Source organism: Lagenorhynchus albirostris, chromosome 3, assembly GCF_949774975.1.
Source record: "Lagenorhynchus albirostris chromosome 3, mLagAlb1.1, whole genome shotgun sequence".
Lineage (NCBI taxonomy): Eukaryota > Metazoa > Chordata > Mammalia > Artiodactyla > Delphinidae > Lagenorhynchus > Lagenorhynchus albirostris.
Window position 1 is genome coordinate 14,150,816 of NC_083097.1, and position 13,031 is coordinate 14,163,846.

Genomic DNA, 13,031 nt, shown 5'->3' on the forward strand with positions numbered 1-13,031 from the left:
TCCCTTCCCCTCTCTCTTTATATAAATGAATAGTGATGAGTGCTACTGTGTACCCTGTTCAAGCTTCCATCAGTTAACTGAGTACCTAGCACATAATAGCTACTCAATATGTATTAGTTCTCTTCCACTTTTTACATACTGATTATCCCGTCTTTTCCCCCATGTCCATACCCCCACTTGCTGCCTAAGGAAATCCTATTGGTTCATCTTGGCCCATGTATGATAATTTAGTGCTCGCAGCATAACCTGAGAATTACTTGCTTACTAATCTGTGCTTCTCACCAGGGATCAGAATGTGTCTTAGTCATCACTGTATTCCCAGCAGCTAGTGACAATGATACACCTCATTGATTTGTACCCATTTCGATCAATCAGGCAGCTTAAAAACATTCACGCACAACAAGATAAGAAGGAAAAACAGCAGCAAAAAGAAGCTGAGGGAAAGTTACTACACAAATAGGCACAACCATAAAACTGTGCAAAATCACTAACGATGAGCTTCGTGGTTATCACACTAGAGAAGAAAACCTGATGGGCTTCTAGCATGAGCATTAATCTGGTAGGAACAGCCCCATTCCTTAGGTCCTCAACCAGCAGTTCCTGGTGCTAAAGGACCAAGGCCTAGAGAACAGCCTTACATGGGAACTCGTGAAAGATTTCCTGGGTCTAAGAACAAGCACATGAGGCCACTACTCAAGAAACATTTACTGAATATGAAAAACGTCCACAACTATTTTCAGTGACCTGAAGCCTTTCTATTTTGCAAGACCTTCCTTAACCCAGCCCTGCCCTGACCAGTCTAGGGGAATACCCTCTAGTCCAGTCCAGTTCACTAAACCTTCTTGAGCATCTACAGTGTTTCAGATCCCATGCTGGTTCCATGCATACAAGAATAATAATTTCTCTTTCCCGCTCCCCAATGTACCCTCAGCCTGAGGCAGGTGAGTCTCCCCAGAGTGACAACATCCAGTGCGCATCCCCCATTTATACCTGGGTTTGTCCCACGTGGAAAGCCCTCACCGTTAACCTTACTTTTATAGTTACACCTTCTCTGCTAGGCCTATACATACAATAAATCGCACAGAGCTTTCATCAACTATTCCAAACCCCTCTGATATCCACTATTCCTAAACTGTAAAGCCCTAGAAACTGTGGCATACAATGTAGAAGTGTGGTGCATTGTTTCAATCAATTCACTGAACCAGCCATGTCTCCTAAAGCAGAGAGTAAGCTCTCAGAGCCAAGTGCAGACCTGGGACTTCTGGTATACCCCATGGACCCAACACCATGTGGGCCTGGAGCAGACACTCTTCCACGGCTCCTGATGCCCAGAGGGAGCTGAGATAAGGCGAGGGACATGAACTAGACTCGCTAACAGGCTAAAAATGATCCCTCTCAATGCAGAACCCACCCTCTCCCAACATAACTATGTTCACCCCATGCTGAAACTATTAAGTGAAATTCTGTAGTATTGAAAAATGTAAGCCCTGTTGATTCCCATATCTGTCTTCCATTATTCCTTAGAGTGACAGAGTTGTTTTTTTAAAAAAGAAAGAAACAGTGAATTTGCAGAAAAGGACACGGCTTCATCACCCAGGCCCGTGACCCAGGTTAGGACTGTGCTACTGAATATGGGTAGCCAGTAACCACATGTAGCTCTCTGAACTGAAGTTTAAGTTCAGGAAAATTAAAAATACAGTTCCTGAGTCACACTAGCCACATGTCATAAGTTCAATAACCACAATAGGCTACTTGCTACCATACCAGACAGTACAAACGTCAACTATTTCCATCACTGCAAATATTCTATTGAATAATACAGGTTAAAGTCATCGTTAACAACTCAGTTAACTTCTGTGGGCCTGTTTCCTCTTGTGTAAAAGGGGAATAATACCTGCCTCACTGGTTGCTGTAAGATTTAAATGAGGTGCTAAACGTGAGCATCCTTAATAATTTTACTAGTTGTAGCCTGACGAACTACACCTGCGTATATAGTTATATACACAGGTATAGTTTGATGGCAGCAGCAATCATTAATAGTAGTAGCTGTCAGAGGAGTTACTATCAAGTAGAACAAAGAAATTCTGTCTCAGGCCATGTGAAGAGAAGGATGCTGTCCAGGAAGATGGGGAAAAGCACACACTGGTCGTATCATCTCAGAATGCTGCATTTGAGGAGGAATACATACAAACTGAAGCGTGTTTAGAAGAGCCTGGTCAGTGGAAGGAGCCCAGGATTTCTCTTCTGGGGGAAAGAAGACTCAGCAGAAATGGAGAACAGAACAAATCTTGAAACAGACAGAGGACTGTCCTGGGGAGGGAGCCCGGACCTTGGGCAGCTGTAGAGGTAACAAAGAGGTGAGCTTAACTCAGTATAGGAAAAATATTTGCTAGTCAGAGTTGTCCAGCAGTGGAAATGCTGCCTTATGGAGAAGAGAGTTCAGGATCCCAGAAAGTGCTCAAATGCAGTGATTCCCACACTCGAGTCACCTGGTGAGCTGGAGAAAATTCAGATGCTCTGGCCCCACCGCAGGGATTCTGGCTCGTATGTGTGGGGTGCAGCCCATGATTTGCATCTCTACAAGCACCCAGGTGACGGCCACGATGATGCCAGTAAGAGATCGCTCTTTGAGGGGCACTGCTCTAATGCAAGCTGGCCCAACCCATCAGGGATGGCATAGAGGGGCTCTTGACATCAAGTGGGAGCTGGACCCTGCAACCTTCCAAACCAACTCTGGAGGACAGGCCTCCAAGGACTCTAAGTAGATCCTGGGCATTCCAGACTGCACAGGTGCCCAGCCTGAAATACGGCAAAAGTCAGAGGACCCAAGGTCTCCTGCAGGGCATGCCCTTGTGTCATCACCTCAGGCTAATCAGTTTCTTGCAGTTCAACTATTTATACAAGTGGAGGGTAATGTCATCAGGTAGTGCCAGATGCTCTGAGGAAAGAGGCCCAGCATAGATTTCTCTGCACGCATGGTCTCCAACGGCGGGTTCAAGACTAAATCACATCCGAGCAGCTTTCCAGGCTGCATTGTGTGGCATTCGGTTTCAGTATCGTGACCAGCAATGAGAGCAAGAAGAGAGACATAATCCTCCAGCCCTTGCTACCCAAGGCAACTGCCACGTGGCCACATAAAGCATGGCCAGAGCTTGCCACACTCCTCTCACCAAAACCAGACATTTCACACAAATATTTGTGCCTGAATTTTTTCAACAGCTTTACTCGTAATAGCCAACCGTGAAAACGACCCCAAAGAACATCGACTAGCAAATGGATGGACAAATTGAGGTATATCCCCGAAGTGGCAGCCTAGTCAACCGTGACGAGAAACAAACAACTGACATACACAACAGGGATGAATCTCAAAGCCCTATGCTGGGTAAGCAAAGCCAGGCACAAACACATCATATTGTAAGGTATCATTTATGTGAAACTTCAGCAAAGACAAATCTAACCTATAGTAACAGAAAACAGATCAATCCCCGGGGTGCCTACAGGTGGGAAAGGAAGCCAAAGTAATCTTTAGGAGTGACGGAATGTTCTAGATCTTGATTGTCATTGTGGTTCCATGGGCGTTTACATTTGACTGTTCACTTAGAGTGTGTGCGTTTTATTGACAGTATACCGCAAGCAGCTAATTCTTTAAAAACAAAAGCAGATGGGTATTTTCTGTTTCACTGGGTTCATTCTATTTGATGGTGTGCTTAAAACTGGTGTCACTGGTTGCCCCTGGAAGGAGACAGGTAGCCAGTGACAGGTGTCAGAAAGAGCCTTTCCAACTGTTTACCATTTTATACTTTTAAACTTTTGAACTGTGAGGCTGTATTGACCATTCTTTAATAAATAAAATTTTAAATTAAGAAAAAGAATTCACAAACATGTCCCTCATTGGTAAAATGAGAGACCCAACCCTAGGACTATTAGACTGTTGGGCGATCTATTTCAGGTTGTGGAAACCCTGCTCCTTGAGACAGGTGCTACACGGTCTGTATTTTATCAAACTCCTCTGAGCTCTGAGTGAATACCAATTTTTTTAAGCGTTATTTAGTATTTTTCAAAAAATATATCAAAGATAAGAATGCACACACACACTCATAGTTTTAAAATAATTATAACTTGAACACCAGGTAACTTCCACCACTGAAGTCAAAAAACAGAACACTGCCTGTACTCCAAAACCTTCCACGTGCCCTCTGTCATCAAACCTTCTCCCTCCTCCCAGGGACAACCACTCTCTTGATTTTGCAGATAAGAATGTCTTCTATCAACATATCTCTGATCAGTACTGTTTAGTTTTGCATAGTTTTCAAAAAATCGAATCATTCTGTACATATTGTGTGCTTTTTTTTTTTGCCCAAAATTACGTTTGTAAAATTCATCTGTGTTGTTGCCTATAGCTGTAGGTTATTTTCATTGTTCTATATGTTATTTTATGGTAGGAATAAATGTACCACAACTTACTTGCCCATTAAAATATTCATGGGCACTTTTACAAGGCATTTTTGGGTCCCCATTGCCTATAGAAAAAACTGGTCCAAAAACAAAGTATGACACTCGAGGCAACCACTGCCCCCGGATGCGTCTCCAAAACACCCAGTCACTCTCGTCTCCCCTACTTTTCCCCACCAACTCATGTGGCATTGCATCAGTCAAATATATTGGTTGAAACATTAAGTACAATTCCTTAGGACTGGAATGCTATCAACCATATACTAGATCTACCCAAATCATTCCTGTCCATCCAAATCTGACTCGAGCATGATCTCCTTATGAAGACCCCACAGTCCCTTCTAGCCAGGATGCCACCTCCCCCAAAAAAACTGTATCAAAATGAATGATCCCTTCTCTGACTCTTTACCACACTCGCTCCATTCAGCCTTGAGTTATACCCATTTGTTATGGCCAAGTCTCAGCTTTTGTGCTCTCAGTGCACAGCACTAAAATCTTGCAGATAATGGGCAGGTAATAAATGTTAGAGCTTTTGAACCCAGGCTCAAAATCCTAAACGCTAGTGCTGGTACCAGGTACTAAACAATCAAAAATATGCATTTAAGAAGTTCATTTCCCCAAAAGTAACATCAAGAAAAGTGCCAAGGGCTTCCCTGGTGGCGCAGTGGTTGAGAGTCCGCCTGCCGATGCAGGGGACACAGGTTCATGCCCCGGTCCGGGAAGATCCCACATGCCGCGGAGCGGCTGGGCCCGTGAGCCATGGCCGCTGAGCCTGCGCGTCCGGAGCCTGTGCTCCGCAGCGGGAGAGGCCACAACAGTGAGAGGCCCACGTACCGCAAGAAAAAAAAAAACAACTACAAGTGCACATCCCCCTCTGACGCAACAATTCCACTTCTGGCAATTCATCCTACAGCAATACTTGCTTATATGCAAAATAATGCATGTTTAGGCCATTAGCTATAATGCTGTCATAGCAAAAGTTGGAAACACTCTTAGTCCATCAGTAGGAGACAGGTTAATCCGTGACATCCATACAGTGGAATTCTGTGCAGCTGGAAAAGAACAAGGAAGTGATCGCCAAAGTACACTAAGAAGAAAAATAGTCCAGATAGTATTCCACAATTTGCGTAGAATATTTTGCATTTGCTGAAATATGCACTATCTGGAAAGATACACAGGAAACTTGTAACATTGGTTGCTTCTGGTAGGAAAGTGGATAGCCAGAGACAGGCATGGGAAAAAGATTTACAGAGTGTTTAACCTTTTGTACCTTTAAACTTTTGAACTTGGAGGCTACTGGCTATTTTTTTAATAAATAAAATTTTAAATTATGAAAGAGAATTTTACCTCATTGGTAAAATGAGGGAGACCCAGCCCTAAGACTATAGGACTATTGCCCAATATAGCATCAGACACTATATTGTCCTTCTTCTGAGTGCCCACTGTAACTTCATAACAGGTTGCAGAACTATGGAATAAACTCTAGAAACACTGATAGCTAAGAGACCCAAAGTGCAGTTAATTCACGTTCGGGGGTCTAATAAGAAACAGCTCGGGCTTCCCTGGTGGCACAGTGGTTAAGAATCCACCTGCCAATGCAGGGGACATGGGCTCGAGCCCTGGTCCAGGAAGATCCCACATGCCACGGAGCAACTAAGCCCGTGAGCCACAACTACTGAGCCTGCACTCTAGGGCCCATGAGCCACAACTACTGAGCCCACGCACCACAACTACTGAAGCCCACGTGCCTAAAGCCCGTGCTCCACAACACGAGAAGCCACCACAATGAGAAGCCCTTGCACCACATCGAAGAGTAGCCCCCGCTCACTGCAGCTGGAGAAAGCCCGCGTGCAGCAACAAAGACCCAACACAGCCAAAATAATAAATAATTTAAAAAAAAAAAAAAGAAAGAAACAGCTCATTTCAGGAGAAAAACCAGGACTAGCACAGATCTGCAGAAAAACCTTCAGGTTAAAGGAGCTAACCTAGAAAGTAGCAGGCTGTGTATGTTTCGGTCATTTATTTGCTCACTTTAAGCTTAAGAAATCTATGTCCTGTAACAAGTATCCACTGCTGAAGCTCTGCTTGTTCTGCAGTGTGTGGGTCATGCTTGTCATGAGGACACAGTTGCAGACAAAGAAGGTTTTTCTCCACCCTCCATCAGACTGGTAACAGATAACAGGGTACGACCTTCAGTGAAGGAGCCACACACTTCCCCCGTCTTTAGGGGTGAAGGGTGCTTTTTGAAGAGACAAACCTGTTGATCAGGGGCTTTTCACAGAACATTCCTGTGTATTCTCTCTGTTCTTCAGCTAAAAACACGACTGTTTTCCACACTGCACACCTGCGGGGCACGGTGATGTACCTAATCCACCTGTTTGCCGCCTGTTTTCTCATCAGGGAGTAAAGACGGTAAACCCAACCCTCCAGGGAACGGAAAAACAAATCATTCAGTGCCCATCTCAGGTGGCTGATGGACACAGGCTCAGTCTTCAGCGTGTACCTAAGCTGGTCCAGATAGGCCCGCTCTGGGTGCAAGAACGAATGCAAGTTCAAGTGTCTGAGGTCTGGCAGGCTTTGGGCGAGCAGGTCAAGACCTGAGAGTTTCAGAAAGCGAAGACCAAGTGCACTCTGGGCACACCTGTCGGTCCAGGTGCGTGGGGTCAGCCCACCACCTCTCCCACGAGGCTGCTTACACACACGGAGAATGACAACTGTTTACAGGGAGGTGGGTCTGGAGGAAAGTTGAAGTGTGTCTACCTGTTTGAGAAAGGTGGCCGAGAAAGTGGGCCAGGACTGACACCTTCCTCCGCGGGGTCCGGCGTGCACCTCCCCCCCACCCCGGCCCTAGGCGCGCCCTCCGCCCGCCCCCGAGCGCCCCAAGGTCACCTGCCCTCCCCGGCGTCCCCACCCACCCCGAGCTCTCACCAGAACAGCAGGTTGGCCCCGACGAAGGCGAGCAGGCTGCGCAGCGGCCTCTTCCAGCTCAGGAGCTCGTCGGCGCGGCAGCCCAGCCACAGCACGGGCTCCCCCAGCAGCCAGGTCACCGCGGCGGCCACCCCGCCGGCGGCCTCCTCCACCTGCCGCCCCGCGCCCGCCGCCGCCCCTTCCTCCTGCGCTTCCCCCTCCTGCTCCTCGCGGGGAGCCCGGGGGGGCGGGGGCGGCGGCGGCGGCGGCGGCGGCGCCTGCTCGGCGGCTGCGGGAGCCGGGCATCCCTGCTCGGCGGGCTCCGGGGGCGCCGGGCTCGCCATCTTCGGCGGCGCTGGCGGGCGGGGACTGGCACGGGCACGCGCGCGGGCGCGCCTAGGTGTCGCGCCGAGAGGGCGGCGGGTCCCGGCGCTGGGCGCGCACCGCGGGGCGCCGGCGGCTGGGTGCCTTGTGACGTCAGCCCCTGCCGCGGCGGGCCGCCTCCCGGGGGAAGTGGGTGCGGCCCAGTTCGCGCGGGGCTGGGCGGGGCCGGGCGGCCTCCCCCAGCCGCCCCGGCGTGCGAGCGGGGTGGCGTCCCGGGGGTAGCGGGGACCCCGCCCGGGACCGAGGGAGCGTGACCGCCTTTTCCCTTCCAGCTGCGGGGGACGGCGCAGTAGAGCACCGCCGCCCGGCCATATATCTAAAAGGGAGTCAGGGCCACGGGCGGAATCAACTGGAATCCTCACTTTCTCAAGCCACCGATCGCCCAGCCCGCAGCCTTACCTGGCGTGACGGGCACCCCTCCCCCTGGCAGCGCATTTCCGCCGCCAGCGACCCGACGCCCCCCGCCCCCGCCGCAGGCCCAGTGCCCTTGCAGGGACAGATTGCACACCCATAGCATAGGTCTTCAGTACTCTGCGAATAACGTGATGATGTAAAGGTTGGATTGAGAAAGGAAGGAAAAAAAAACAAAAACATTTTGGGTCAGTTCACGAGCGGCCGCAGTGATGGGGAAGGGGTCTGGGGGCTTCCTCTCCGACTTTGCGGGCAGCGTCATCTGGCTCAAGAACGCACGCTGGTCCGTGGGAGGCACAGGTGAGCGGGGAGCTTAGAAGCAGGACCCATTGCGTGTGTCACACAGGTTTGGGCAGCCTTGATTTCGGTCGTTCAGAGTCACTCTGGTCACCACAGGTATCAGGACGGGTAAGGCGCTGTGAGGGCGTGACAGAGTCCTGGGACCTTCCTTCCGGGGCCTCACTGGTTCTTGTGCTTCCGGGTGAGTGTCGGGGGTGCGGGGGGGAAGGGAAGAAAGGTAAATGTTTATGCTCCCTTTTCACTATTTGCATTTTTTAAAGGTTCTGTTCTTTAATCCCCGCTGTCACTTTTCTCTGGAATAAAATGTCCCTTCCCCATCCAGAGCATTCTACCTGTGATGAATCAGAGCATCTCACATCCTCTTGGAGCTCACTACTGGCAACCAACCTGCTTTCACAGGATGGATGGGGCTCATTCCCAGAGCAATTAAAGCCTGTGGTTTCCAGGGAGCCTCTGGAGAAGGTTCCATAGTGTTCCTCTGGGGTCATTATATATGTTTATACCTCTGTGTACACATATGTAGCAATTCAGTACATTGCAGATGTGTGCGCTTTCCTGTATGTAGGATATACCTCAAGAGGGTGTATTCCTAGTTCACTCAGAGGTTTACTGAGCACCTACTATGTGCCCAACATATTGCTCAGCTCTGTGGATATGGCTTCCACGCATAGGAAGTTCACAGTCCTAGGACAGGCCGGTGACAATCGTGATAACTGCTGTGACAGAAATAATCACTCAGGGCTGAGTCCTTACTTAAGTCGTGCATCCAAAATTAGGGACAGGGTGGAGGAGTCAGGTTTCAAGGGGCTTTTTGGAATAGACGGCATCTGCCCTGAATGCTAAGGAAGTAAAGTGGAGGTTGGGAAGGGGAGGCAGTCATTTCTTTCGGGAAATCAACACGAGTGAAGTTATGGACTTGCAGGTGGACGTACGGTTCCTTATGTATATTTGCAGGAGGTCACTAAGGCCTCGACTGATCCACTAGTGGAAGGAAGTTTGGTTTTTGACCTGACGGCAACGCAGAGTCTCACGTTTCTGACTTGTCTTTGAAAAGAATCGCGACAACCCGGTAGAGAGTGGCCAGGGAGGCATGAAACAGCAATGTGGAAACAATCCCGGTATTTTTTTTCCACAAAAGAAAGACCATCTTTCCCCGGGTATTGCCCCCTCTCTTGGTCCTAGTGCAGGAGCTTTTGAAAGATAAAGGATGCTTTATTGTGTCACCTGGCCTTTGCTTAGCACCGGATACAGCCCAGGGGTTGCGAATATTCGGAGATTCGTCCCTAGACTCCACAGCTGGAGGGAAGAATTGCAGGGCAGAGGAGGTGAGGAACCCGATATCCCCATTGTCCAAAACAGCATGATATGATTTCAGAAACATGTCGGCAATATCCGACACATTCCTCCTTCTCCCCGGAATTCTAATTATTGTTGTCAGGATAGGTTGAGATAGTAAAAGCTGTTGACAACCAAGGCACATAAAAGCTCAACTTCAGTTGCTACATGTGGTTTGCAGCACTTCTCTCCATTTAATGATGAAGCTCCCTACTCACCGCTCTGTGAAATCTTTTCCTTCTCTCTTAAAGTAAAATGTTACCCAACACTGTTTTGCACAAAAAAACTGGACTGATTGCTCTAATCTGTCTTTTTCACCTCTGACCTCTAATCTACCAGCAGATAATGTCACAGGAGTAGACACTGGCCTAGACATATAAATGGGTGCTACTGTGTGTTTTTTCTTTGTCTACTTATCTTTGTGATGTGTGACTAATGTATTCAGTGCTAAGACTACATAAAAATAATGCTAATGATGCTTAAAATAAACCTTGTCCCCTCGTTTCAACAACATGTCACGTTTAAAACCCCTGTGGGTAACCTTACCGTTTAAGATTCTCTTCTGAATTTTGCATCTCTGTGTCCTGGGGACAGAGTGATTAACAGTAATGAGCTAGACGACTTGAAAATATAGATCCGAGGAAAACAAGGAAAATGGGTATGTGTCAGAGGGGAAAAAAAAAGGAGAGAGAGAGAGAGAAAAATAGTTGTAGCCATTGAATCTAAGCGACAGTTCAGAAAATAACAGCTCAGGCAAAGAAAACCAAAATACGAACAGGAACTCTTAAAAGAGGCCACTCGCTTTTCTCTTCCAAAAGTAGCTAGAAGGCTTGTAATAGGAGAGAAAAACAATGAATAATTAATTCCCACTCTAGGAGGTCACATTGGCAACACCAAGCTAAGCCTTGAATGAGAGGGAAATGCCCCAATATTGGTTTCTTTTTTTCCCTAAAATGTTTCATATTAGACTCCTACAGGAGGTCCTTAAATGAAGGAGCCGTGCATCGATGTTGTATTATATTAGTCCTGCAGATAGATTTTTGTGTGCTGATAATTTTGTTAAAGCAATTCTACCCTCCTATTCTTACCATATCCTCTAGTCTGTATTGATAATTTTGTTAAAGCAATTCTACCCTCCTATTCTTACCATATCCTCTAGTCTGTATTCCTAACTTTCCCTAATTTTTTTGCCACTGAGTCAGAACCTAATAGTCTAAGCAGAGAGAAATAGGAACATCACGCAACAACAGAGGGGTTGGAAAGGAAGAGTGTGCCTGGTTTCCAAGGCCCAGCTCACAAAAGGAATTAGCTATTTCTGTTTTGGGTTGACTGTTGCGCTTATTAGAATTGGAATATCCAACCCAGAATAATCTGTGTTTGATAAGCATTCTGTAAGGGAGGTGCTAACCAGAAATGAACCGCAAGATGGTGGCCAACCACACCCAGTTGGGGTACTCAGTTTTACGTATTATTCCCTAATAATATACAAAAGAGCTTTGTCAAGTCTTCAGGAAGGTTAATTTAAGGAACCTGAGGTCACGCTACAAGAGTATGTCCCGAAAAGGTACCATTTATCTGCCCACAGGCACACACGTCAACACACACACACGTGACCAGCAAGGATGATTTCAGAACATTGACTCCCAAGCCCTTCCCACCTGCCTAGCAGTTACACTCAACTCAGCAGACGGGTCCACCGTTCCGGTCCTGTTGGAGGAGGTCACCGAGAGGACGTGACCGCCAACTGAGCCTCAAGCTGGACCAGGCAATTGGAGGCGCCTCACTCCCTCCCCTGTCCTCGGAAGATATGTTCTGCCCACCGTTCCCACAGCCGGAGCTGTTCCAAGGCTGCAGCCATGAGAGAGCAGTGTGGTGTGTTGAGACCGTTTGGACGGTCAATGTAACTGAGCCCCGTTAAGGCCTCTGTATAAACTCTGAGGATTCTGGCGGGCTGGTGCGGAAGTCAACTGTCTCCCCCGATGGGCTGCTAAGGGGTGTGAGCTTTGGGGCCTTAGGTGGGCCTTCAGCAGGAGAGTAAAGTGGCCTGGTCTGTGTTTCAGGAAAGTATCTGGGGCAATGGATTCCATAGAGCCCGGCAGAGACACTGGAAGAGACTCTTTCCTTGTCCCTCGCTAGGAGAGGGGGGAAGATGAGGAACAAGTTTGGGACATCTTCGGAAAGGCCGGTTAGGCAGGTGGGCACAGGGGATCCTGGACAGGATCCAGGTGGAGGGAGTGGCCTGTACAAAAACTTGCCAGAGGGCAGGCCGGCCGCGGTGAGTTCAGACGCCAGATCAGATGGATGTGATGAGACTTCCGGACAAACAGACAGAGGGAGTTTTGGGTATCAGTAGCCAAGTTCAGACACAATTCTGTGAGCGGCGGAGGATTCCTGAAATTGGTGGATTTTCTTTTTTATCGTAGTGTCTTTGTTTTTACCGAGAGAAGGGATAGACTCAAAATTCCAGTCTCCCGAGGCCCCAGCTTGATGTCCATCATCAAAGCAAAACCGCGATGTGCTCGTCTCTAAATGCAGGTCTCCAAATCAGGCCTTCAGTCTCAGGGGTATTCTCTAAGCTAAAATTAGACTCGTGGAATGTACTGGAATCGCTGCGTTACATCCCACAGACATCCCTTCAGAGCCTGTATTTGGCTTGTCACCTGTGACTAATTTTAGTTCATTAGAACTCAGGCACAAAACCTGGTGACTTTTTAGGCTGGGATAGCGGCCCGGGCCCTGTTGAGATCATGCAGTCAGGCTGTGTCACATGCATCCTCTTAGACCCGTGCATAAGCGGGCACAGCCAGGGCTGTTCACGGGCACACTTAAGCTCTACAGGACTCCTGAGCCGTCAGAGGAGTTTGGAGATTGTATTTGATACAGTTCACAGTATGGTACATTTGCTTGGAGGCCAATTTATTGTAAATTGATTTCTGTCTACCCCACTGCGCTCTCCTGTCCCGCCTCTGCCCTAAACCAGGCCCCCCAACACAGCCTTGGGAGCTTCCTTTGGGTTGCTGGGACCGAAGGCCTTTCTCCTTTCTCCAGGGAGAAGATGCCTATGAACTCAGGGTCCCACAGGCTCAGTGGCCTCAAGCTCCCCAGGTGCTGGGCCGCTGGATTTCCCAAACTCTGCCAACCGCTGGCATCCAGTGCACCTATAGACCGTTTTTTCTCCCACTGATGAGGTAGTTCTTGCTCTTGCCCTATAAGGAAGGGAGGTGACAGAGTTGGAGGGAAGA

General features: G+C 48.4%; 1 protein-coding gene across 1 annotated transcript in view; it reads right to left on the bottom strand.

The window, feature by feature from the left end:
• RETREG1 (reticulophagy regulator 1) overlaps nt 1-7,703 on the bottom strand; it is a 122,836-nt gene extending 115,133 nt beyond the window's left edge. The window contains exon 1 of the mRNA XM_060146897.1: nt 7,381-7,703. Within this exon, the coding sequence (XP_060002880.1) occupies nt 7,381-7,703 (323 nt within the window). The remainder of the gene's footprint in view (nt 1-7,380) is intronic.
• Between the last annotated feature and the right edge of the window lie 5,328 nt (nt 7,704-13,031).